The sequence below is a fragment of the Gobius niger genome, assembly GCF_951799975.1.
Source record: "Gobius niger genome assembly, chromosome: 14".
Taxonomy (NCBI): Eukaryota; Metazoa; Chordata; class Actinopteri; order Gobiiformes; family Gobiidae; genus Gobius; species Gobius niger.
In genome coordinates this window covers 22677055-22688684 of record NC_136865.1, presented here as the reverse complement: position 1 = coordinate 22688684, position 11630 = coordinate 22677055, and the positions used below count along the sequence as shown (strand labels likewise).

The following is an 11630-nucleotide window of genomic DNA, read 5'->3' as shown; positions in this document are numbered from 1 at the left end:
GGGTTTTGAACAAGGACTGTGCCAGGGCAGGAAGTCTCACTGTAGTCTCTGTAAAATTCAGTTGTACCAAATACCTCCTTGACAAAATACCTCAATGTGAGCCGAGTGTTGTGAAAAGGTCAGTATTTTTTTGTTTTCTAACTTTGTGAATGTGCAGTAAATGTTGAATAATAAACATGTCTTAAATTTCAACTGAGTGGTTGTTATTTTAAGCAATATTCAGCAATGTACAGTAAAATACAGGGGGAAATGCTCAGCCATAATGGTACAGAACCTACTTTTTTCCTTTTATCTCTGTACACAATGTGCTGCAAAAACAGTAGAGGGCACTGAAGGACTCGCCTCACACCACCAGGCACTAACACTAATGATTCATCTATTTATTTGAGGCAGAAGAAAACACATTTTCTCCAGTTTGGTGAATAAATACAAGAGTTTCTTGAAAAAAGTATGAACAAGTGTAACAAAAAAGCGATGAAAGTGCAGCAAAAATGTGCCAAAAACACAACAGAAGGCCAGACAAAAAAATAAACAAAAGAGCAGCAAAAAAGTGACAAAAATGGGATGAAAAAGGACATGAAAAAGTGAGGACAACACAGCAACATCGCAAGGAAAAAGATCAGTTTTGTAGGTGTAATTAAGCTCTCCAATCGAGCAGCTTTTAGATTTGGGTAAAGCTGAACTGAACAAAATGTGTTTGATTTAAGTGGGGGTTAAGAGGTTAAACTATTTATTCCACTTTAACAGAGAGTCTTGATGCAGACACAATGAGACAGATAAACATGGCTACATACTGAACATTGTGAAATCTCAAGCCAATAACTTTAGGGGTGCACAATGTGAGGAAAGAAAAATAAATCCTTTCTGTGTGGAGTTTGCATGTTCTCCCCATGTCTGTGTAGGTTACCTCCGGGTTCTCCGGTTTCCCTTATCCCTAAAAACATGTACAATAGGCCAGGATGAATAAGAGTGTGTTTGAGAATGCGAGTGTGGGACAAATGGAAGCATATTAGCCCAATGCATGAGTCCCATGTATGTTCATTAATCCTAAAACACTATCGCTCAAATTCACAACTCCATCACTAACACCGGGTGATTTTAACCCGAGATAATACACCCGATAAATAGTACTCAAATCAAAATCTATCAAAACATGACAATACATGACACATTTGAGTCGTGCTCTTTTATATTAAACTGTGTAATAAAATGAAAGAAAAGCATCATGAGAAGACCAGATAAAAATGCTCCAAAATTACTGGAAAATTAGGGATTTGGGAACAAAGATTCCTAAAAAATAAAATACTGAAGATGGAAACTTGGTTTTTGGTCCACACATTCCTGGGATATGTGAGACTTCTCTGGTGAAGACTCAGTGTCCTTGGCACAAACAGCCACATGAGAGAGAAACAAAATATGTCATATTTTGAATGGGTGTAAATGACCAGCTGACTAAAATAACTGTTACTCACGTGCTGGGAGGCCAGAGACACGAACTCTGCGACTGGAGCAAAGCTGTGGTTGAAGTCGCAGAATAAATGTGGCAGCCCTGAATGTCAACCTTGAAAGGGGGCAAGATTTCCTGATTAAATACACTAACCCTACCCGACCTTGTATCACTATCGCTGTGTGAAAATCACCCAAACATGTGGCTGTAGGAAAAAGTATGTTTCAGATTAGGAAAACACCCAGGCCATCAAAGATGTCAAAGACAATCCTGAAGCTCAGAGACCCAGGACACTCAGATAGACCATCATAATGAAAATCACATAAATGTATTTGCTCGAGTGAAAAACACCCGGCAATTGTGTTCCAGGGTTAAACATGCACTGTCCTGACCAAATAAACAAATAAATGAATGAATAATAATAAAGTTTAATCATGTTGTTGCCTATGAAGCTGCACAATATGCCACACAAAAAGAACCCAACACACACGATGCCAGGGGCTGCAATAATCCTGCATCTGACAGAAATCAATACTGCGAAGTTACAAACCATTTCAACAGTGTCATAAAACCATTTGGTTTTTTTTCACCAAATTGTGTCAAAACAAGACTGAAAAGACTAAATGAAGAACAAAACAAGGCTAAAGTGGAACAAACCCTGGGACTTTGGAGAATTTTCAAGTCACCATTTGTCGTTTTTTTTTGTTTTATTTCTTTGCCGTGTTAGTAAAAAAAAAAAAAAATGTCTCATATAATTTGCCGATTTGTTTTCAACCTCATCATGAAGCGCAACACAAAACTCCTCTTTATTCCCCGTTATACTTTGGCCAAACTCTCTCACCACCTCATCTCCACAGCAGCAGCATCACTATCAGCCTCTTCAGCCTCTCGAGCTCCACCTCTTCACCACCTCCTGTCTCTCCATGTTCTACTCGTGTCTAAAAAAATCAATATATTGCTCGACATCAGTGCCTTATCGCCAACACGTCAATGGTCATTTGCCCTTTGACCTTTTACTGTCCACGTCTCGTTAAACAACACAATACAAAAGACAACAACAGACTTTGCTGAGAAAACAGACCAGAATATACTATGAATAAACTATACGCTATAATGCGATGGAAAACTATTTTAGAAATGAGTTGCAGTTTGTTTTTGTCACAGCTTCGTTGTAATAAATATATACAACCATTTATGAGTATAAACTGGAACATCATGATCTGCTTTTTATGATGGTGAAGATGGAACTCGAGACTTGCTTTCGACGGTGTAAGGGTCATTTAGGGCTGCGTATCATAAAGATTTTTTTGTCACATTTTTGTCTCGTTTTCTTTGCATTTTCGTCATTTTTTGTTGCTTTCTTCATCCCTTCTTTAGTCGTTTTTTTAATGCTTTTTTTTATTGTGTTATTGTTGCTTTTCCGCCACGTTTTTGTTGCTCTTTTTTTTGTTGCTTTTTCATCAAGTTTTAAATATATTTTCTCCACTTTGGCTTTGCCCAAATCTAAAAGCTTTATGAAAAGGCGCCAGAAGAGCAACAACAACGCAGCAGGTGACAAAAAACGATGAAAAAGCAACAAAACAGCGACAAAAACGCAGAGACGAGATCACTTTAGTAGGTCTTAGCTTTCAAATGAAGCAATACACTGGCCTATAGGCTGTTGATAAGTTAATAAGCTTTTAAATGTGGGTAAAGCTGAACTGGAGAAAATGTGATTGGTTCAGGTGGGGGTTAAGAGGTTAAATAAATTATCACATTTATATATAAAGCGCCTTTCTACCTGCTTTAGGCACTCAAAGCGCTTTACAGTGAGGAACCTGTCACCCATTCGCTCTCTCATTCACACACCAGTGTACGCAGACACTGGAGGCAAGGAGGGTGAAGTGTCTTGCCCAAGGTTACAACGGCAGTGTGCACCGGCGGGATTCGAACCGCCGACTCTGATCACAAGACTCTACCACTGTCGTCCCACATACTTGGTTTACGATACCGATACCTGAACGATACTCTATCGATATACTAAAATATGCATCATCACGAGCCATAAAACAAAATAAAGTTAATTTGAACTGAAAGACGATGGGTTTGTGGCTTTGGTTGTATGTTGTATATTTTATTTGTTGGTTCCTGTCGATAAGTATTGCGCTTCTGGGAATTCTCTTTTACAAAACAGACCTCAATATCAACAAAGCTGAATGATATAAATGATCACGTTTTGTAAATAAATAAATAAATGGGCGATTGCATCCAAGCGTCCCAAAAATCTCCAGCAGGTTCTTGAGGATCAGAGGTAAACGAGCATAAACAACATCCGAGGTTCTCAGCTGTTAAATTAAAAATCCTTTATTGTGGACAGGACCTGCTTGGTCTTCGTCAGGGCATACAATAAATGTTCATTTATTCCCCATAAGACTTTTTCTTTTAAACTTGTATCATTTCTTTGAGGTGAAAAAAAACAAAAAACAAGAAACTTTTCTTGGACCAAACAGGCATTAAAACCTGGTCTTAAGATGAAAGATTTTTTTTTACAGTACCTGCTTTGAAAACTTTTATTATTTTGATACTAGTGATCCCTGAAACTTTTTTTGTTTAACATTCATTCATTAATGTATTTATTATTCAAATAGCTGGTTTTGATCAGTCCAGGGAAAGTTTTAATTAGTTTTAATTATGTTTTTCAGTAGAAAGTTTGATTTTGAGAGTAATATAGCTTAATTTTGAACACTATACTAAATATTAATACTAAATTATCTTTGTTTAGTTGGTCACTTTACAATGATACATGCAGAATCCTCGAGGTCGGGGGCACTCGGAGTAAAAATTACAAAACTCAACGGTACACGAGACAAAATAAGTTGGAAAAAAGTGACTTAGTCGATTCATTTGCTAAACTATTCCTTTCTGGTCATGAGCATTTGTAAACTTGGCTTTGAAAGAGAGTTCACAAGTTTGCTCTTGTTCTTATTGATTTGCCTTTATGCTCATGTTTTGGTGCGTTGTGTTGCTCACATGTTAGAAATTAAAATCAATTCATTTGTTTTCATCTGTAACAAAGAGAAATACACCATCAATAAGTGACAACAATAATAACTGTGATAAAAGTTTAACCCACCAGCAATTTTTTGTCTAGACATAACAAAAAAACAAGACATTCCTCTCCTGCTCCAAACGTGTCTCGTCTGGTCTCGATCAGGCAGGTTTGGAGCAGGATTTTGGGACATTCATAAGATTCTCACAAAATGGGGGATTATTGTTTGTATATTTGTGTAAGAAAATGAACATGTGTAAAACGACAATGCCTGGACTAATATCCCAACGCTGAAATCCACAGTTTTTGAGGCTTTTCTTAGCTTGTATCAAACCCTATTATAATGAAGTACAAACATTGAAGCATTTCTTATAATCTCAAAGTTTCAGTCTTAAATCCATGTGCATTGCTTTGTGAGTGACGTGGAGAGCGCACAAGGACACGGGGTCATAAAAGCTGACAACAGGGCAGTCCCGGGAGGACCTCGGTCCCGGGGCAGACAGGTTTATTGGACCAGATCACAGTCAGGTATAAATACTGAGCGAGCAGAGCGTGCCATTGGATTATCACCGACCCACAGACTCTCACAGGTAAGACATGGCATTTTATACATGGGATAAAGAGTGAAAAATGTCATAGGGCAACACGGGTGATTGCAGGGTTCACAAAGTCCAGTTTAATGTGTTTTAATGCCAAATACTGTATTTAAACAGACAGGAAAGAGAATTGGACAAAACGGGCAACTTTTGAGTAAAATCATGTGGTAATTTTCACAAAAACTGCAACTGAATGCATTTTAGACCATAACTTTGGTATTTTTGATGAATTTATAGAATAAAAAATTATTGAGCAATGCACACACTGAATTGAATCTTGAACATGACCTCATTTTTTAGTCAACAGAAACTACGATTAGATATTTCTCCAAAATTATGCAGCGCTAGTATGTCTTCCTTTAAATCATAATTTCTTTATAAATGTTAAGAAATGCCCCTGAATAAATATTAATGGGCAGCTTGAGTGCATTTGAAATCATGATTTTTCCACTGTAGCAAAAGTACAGAGGGATTTTATGGTTTTGTTAAATATCTACTGCATTCATAGACTATGTGTATGTGCGCAGAGTACACACATATATTGGTAATTATTTTTTTGGCAACGGTTTTGTATTTAGGGGTTGTCTTAAATTTCTGGTTCACAGCCAAGACTCCTAAAAAAGAGTTTTGTTTTTTTTTATCATCAAAGCTAGAAGCAACATAGCTCTATGAAAAAATACTGTATTATTTCATATGAAACATAGGGGTCAAAATGTTTAAGTTGAAATTGCTGTTACGGCCTGTGAGTGAGTCCTCAGCTCCACAAGCTGAGAACCACAGCCTCACATCTGCTGTCTACTTTTTCACAACTTTAGTAGAGTGATCATTTCTGTGTTGGTTTGAAAGTGTGTCATGTTTTTTTTTAATCGTTTTTTTCCAGGCGACCGACCCCAAACCACCATGAAGCTGTTTGCAGTGATCCTGGCTCTGGCCCTCACCTCAGGTCAGGACATGCACACTTTCATACCAGGCTCACTTGTTAAAATCAATCCAACACATATCTCTCTTCTATCTTCATACGTGCAGTGAATTCAGAAAGATTTCAGAAGTCTTTTAATTATTTCTACTTTTAAGGTGTAAATCAAATGCATTTCCGTTTATTGGTGAAGGCTCTACATCGATTACTGCACAATGAGTCACTGTAATAGACACTTTTGGAAAAAATGGGGGGAAAAAGTGACTTAGTATTCAGACCCTAAACGGCCCTGGCTCTCAATGATTGATTTTGAACGTTCAAGTTCAACCCAGCACAACCCAGGGTTCTGCAAATTTTTGTGTAAAGTAATGAACTCGAACAAATGCTTAATAATTTAGTTTGTTTTGTTGTTTGAGCAACATTGAAAGATGCAGACAGGTATATAAGATATTAAAAACAGCAGAAATATTTAGTGCAGTGCTGCTCGGCCCATATATGGTCATGCTTGAAAACAGTTAAGGGGGAAAAACAATTTGGAGAAGAATCTAAACTTTCTGTAATTATTCAAAAACTACATTAACACATTCTGAATTATGAATATAGTTTTTTACTAAATAAAGATACAAAGACATGGGGGGAGGGGCAAAGTGGTTCAACAGCCCATAAATACATAAATAACGGAGAATGCTAACATGATGCTACATATTAGCATCGAGCTAATGCTAACGGCTAGCTAGCACTAGCTACGACTGCCGTTTTTTCACTTCTACTGAACAATCTGTGGTGAGAAAATACCCATATGGGGCCGATTTACACTTGACTTTATTTGTATGTGATAAATAAGTTCATATTCCACCAGAAAATGTCTAAAAAGAGTGAAAAATTCGGTTTCTATTTTCCGGCACGGCGAAGCCACGCCCCCTTCTATGACGTGGTGCCGTCTGTATCGTGCAGTTACTATGAAAATGTTTACAAAACCAGTGCTAAATGAAGACTGAATGTATATAAATGAGTAACTATGGCACTCAAGCTTAGACGAAGACTAAAGCAGCAGGGAGTCCAAACCAGGACATTGTCAAACAGCCTCAAGAACAACAGGGCTAAAACAGAGCTGCATGTGGCTCTGAAAGCATACCTTGCCAATGCCTGGTACATTCCTTTCATTGCTCATGATACAGATACTGGATTTATTTAGTGTATTTTTAAGAATAAAAATAATAATTTGCAAATTTTCAGTATACTTCGACATAATAGCATAGGAATAAATAACTAATTACAACATGTACATTTAGCCATGAACTCATGACCTTCCTCTTCCTGTACAATTGTCTCATGTAAAGCGCTTTGTGTGCATGTCTGTGAAAGGCGCTATATAAATAAAGATCTTCTTCTTCTTCTTCTTTTTCCTGCTCGTTGCCTTCAGGCTGCTGGGCCCGAACCCTCCCTCAGGCGGACGCCAAGACCCCGTGGGAGGAGGCCGTGGACAAGTTCAAGGACTATTTCAATGAGCTGAACGAGAAGGCCGACGATGTGCTGCAGGACTTCAAGAAGTCCCAGATCAGCAAGGAACTGGAGTGAGTCCGAGACCACACCATACACATCTACGGGACATAACGACAAAATACATGAGAGCTCTTATTTCCCACCACTAATGAGAATAAGGTTGATTTTCTGAGCATTTTACTGGAAGTATTGAATGATTTAGAAATAAAAGTTGCATGAATAGGTGACTTTCTCCATCCAACATTTCAAAACATCTTCAAGCACAAACTTGTCCAGCAGGAGGTTTAATACGATCGTAAAACTAAGTCTCTAAGTCTTTCGTTGTCCTCGGTTTTCTTCACCTTTATGGGGCTGATATCTAACACCACAGATGAGCCGTTATGTAAGAATGGGCCAGTTTTATGTGACCATTGATCAGGTTAAAGCAGGCGAGTGTCACAGTGACATAAGGTCCTTATCAGCAGATTTCAACATAGTGAGGAATGTGGAGACGTAATGCTGAAGAACACGCAGGCGATTAACTGCAATAATCACTTGAACTAAACATCATAGCAGATGATACAGAAAACTTAACAGTGCAGTAAAACTATGGATAAGAAATGGGTGAAACTTGTAAACAACCATTTGAATAGAAATGTTGTTTATTTAACTACAGATATAATAATATTAGCAGTAGAAATAGCAGAAAGTAATTTACAAATTTACTTACATTTCAAGTATAATATGCTATTTTGTGGCCATGTTTCACCTAATTTATCATTTGATATGTCCAAAATTACAGTATTAGGGCCCAAAATCTGATATGTAAATAAGACAATGCTGTAAGAGTAAAACATGCTCAAATCTTCCAATGCAGATCCATTTTTGTAGCAAATTACCCCTTTAATGTTTTTATACAAATGTTCACTAGAGCCATGTGACAAGATGCTCTCCATTTATCTGAGCTTAGGACTTAATTGAACTAACAATTTGAAATAGTCAAGCAAGTCACTGTAATAACTTAGGAAGTGAATCATCATTATCATTAGAAACAACAAAATAATAATAATAATTTAAGGTGTTCATAAAAGCGACAAAAACACTAAGGAGTGATGAAAAAGCAACAGAAACGCTACAAAAAAGCCACAACAAAGTGACAAAAATGCAGTGGGTCTCAGCTTTCAAATGAGGCATTACACTGCTGCTCTTCAGTCGAGAGTTTTTTAGATTTGGGTAAAGCTAAACTAGAGAAAATGTGCTCGGTTCAGGCGGGGGTTAAGAGGTTAAATCCGGGCCAGGCGGGCGACATTTCCACCACATTCGTAATAAGCTACATGGCCTTGTTTTGCCGCTTCTTCCTCCAGGACCCTGATCAAGGACAGCATGTCGGAGCTGACCACGTACAGGCAGGACGTGGAGACCAGGCTGGCCCCGTACACTCAGGAGGCGGCCGAGAACCTGGGCCGCGACCTGGAGCAGATGGGGTCTAAGCTCCAGGACCAGATGGAGGATGCCCGCAAAGAGCTGGAGAAGTACGGCCAGGAGCTGGAGACCATGATGGAGCAGAACGTGGAGGATGTGAGGAACAGGATGAACTCCTACGTGCGCAAAATGAAGAAGAGGCTCACCAAGGACACGCAGGAGATCAAGAAGTAAGAGGCGACGGGTGGTTTTGTGGGAAAAGTTAAATGAGCCGGGGGAAGCCGTGTGAAATCTGATATGTAAATGGTGATTGGTGCGAGAATAAAAAATACGTAAATTCCCCTTTGTACATTTTAACCTCTTAACCCCCGCTTTAACCAAGTGCATTTTCTCCAGTTTGGCTTTACCCAAATCTAAAAGTCTACAGCCTATAGGCCTCATTTGAAAGCTAAGACCTACAGAACTAATTTAAACAGATCTTTTTCCTTGTGTTTTTGCCGCGTTATATATATATTTTTTTTACCATTCCTTTCCATTGCATTTTTTTTCCATCACTTTTTTTTGCGTTTTTGTCCTCATTTTTGTCGCTGTTATGCTTCTAGCTTTTGCAAGAAGCTTTTAGATTTGGGTACAGCCAAACTGGGGAAAATGTGCTCGGGTCAGGAGGGGGTTAAGAGGTTAAATTGTTTTATTGTTATTACCAGTGACATTTACAAAATACTTTGGTAAAGATGTTCATGCAGGGTTTTTCAACATGGATCACGAAATGTATAAATATATATATTTTTTTTTTATGTGACATATTTGATTACTTGATTTAATTTGCCCCAAATAGTATTAGAAATTATAAAAAGTACAGTGTTTATAATTACATTTACAAGCCTAACACTGCAACATGGCTCAGTACCAATTAATAACATTTTTTTTTATAGCAATAAAGGATAAAGAAATAAGGGGAAATAAGGAAAAAAAATATGTTTATCTGTCATTTATTGAATGATAAGTTGATATAGTGATTATTGTGACAGGCCTACACTTCACTCTAATTCTTATGTATAAATAAAATGTGATCGACAGTTTTTTTTATCTGCTGCAGATCATATTTTGAACATTGATGATTGATCATTTCAGTGAATCTTACAACAATGCAACCTAATTTTAATACGTTTGCCTCTGAGCTTCATCACAATAATGATTAAAATCGCTTTCTTCTCTCCTTTGAAGCTTTTGTGCGTCCTAACTCTTTGTCCAAGAGGCCCCACTAAAATCCACCCACCTCTCCCTAACTTCTGATGTGTTTTCCAGACATGTCGAGGATTACTTCTCTGAGCTCCAGGGCAAAGCCAGCGACAACGTGAATCAGATGAAGGAGCAGGTTGACCCGCTCGTCAGCCAGATCCGGGACAACGCTCAGGATAAAATCACCTCCATCGGCGACCTCTTCAAGTCCACGTTCCAGTCCCTCGCCGAGTCCATCCAGAGCAAAGCCGAAGAGCTGAAAGGCAACTTCGAGAAAACCAACCAAAACCTGCGCGGGACACTGGAGGAGAAAGTGGACGACTTTCGCACCTGGTTCGGCCTGTGAATCAATCGGACTCAGTCTCAATAACAGCTACAATAAATAAACAGCAGTTGACTGACGCACCGGCTTTTGTAAATGTCCAATAAACCGTTTTAACACTGAACTCAGGAGTCATTTGCTTTTTCACTACAGTTTGTCCAACAGCAAATGGTTTATGAATACTCTCATTATTTGTATTAATAAAATTAGACCATGATTGTGCCTGGAGGGACAGTCAAGTCAGGCAAGGCATGTTTATTTATACTCGCCATTTCATACACCAGGCTACTTAGTGTAAAAGAAGATATGTGAAATTACAATCAGGTTTAAGTTAAGGCAAAGTACATACTAAAAACATTAAGATATGGGGAATAGCAGGTCAGGTGTTGGAATTTTTTCTTGGGACAGGAAGGATGACAAAAATGTGATTAAAAAGCAGCAACAACTTGAGAGAAAAGATATGATCAGTTTTGTAGGTCTTGGATTTCAAATGATGCCCCCGCGACCCGGCCCCAGATAAAGCAGAAGAAAATGGATGGATGGATGGATCTTTCAAATGAGGCGTTACACTGGCCTATAGGCCGTAAGCTCACCAGTCGAGAAGCTTTTAGATTTGGATAAAGTGGAGAAAATGTGCTTGATTAAAGAGGCTAGATGCAAGTTCGTATTTTTATACTCACTACTGCCACCTCAGGTCTTATGCGTAAGTGCAGCTTCTATATTAAGCTCGCGCATGACGGCACTTCGGACCTGCACTGTCAATCAAAACACCTTTTTGAGTGACAGTGCAGGATTTAGGGGCAGTTGTGGTGAACAGGTCTGGGCACATGTTTATACATTATGGCTGGGACATGTAGGGGGAGGAAAATACACAATTTTAACATATGTGTAGTCCCCATAAGAGGTTAAATAATGAAATTAGTGTGGATTTTATTAAAGCATAAATCCAACCGTACTACTTGTGTGAGTGAGATTAAATAGCAAACACTGAAAGTACAGTAAAACCTTCCTTTAATGGACCATATGAAAGCACTCACAGGGTCAGTTTGAGGTCCGCAGGCTGCACTTTGGACATCTCAGATAGGCTGTTATAAGTCAAACTCGCCTAACCTTACAAAAATACTTCCATAGTTATCTACAGCCTACAGTTCATGGGCGATGGTCGATGTTCTTTATTT

The 11630-nt window shown here is 38.4% G+C and overlaps 1 protein-coding gene across 1 annotated transcript; it reads left to right on the top strand.

The window, feature by feature from the left end:
• Positions 1 to 5971: 5971 nt before the first annotated feature.
• On the top strand, positions 5972 to 10558 carry apoea (apolipoprotein Ea; the record flags this gene model as incomplete). The annotated part of the gene is made up of 4 exons (XM_079571102.1): positions 5972 to 6014; positions 7411 to 7561; positions 8834 to 9121; positions 10197 to 10558. 4 exons carry the CDS (start codon positions 5972 to 5974, stop codon positions 10474 to 10476), a joined length of 762 nt encoding a protein of 253 aa, XP_079427228.1. The 3' UTR covers positions 10477 to 10558.
• Positions 10559 to 11630: the final 1072 nt, after the last annotated feature.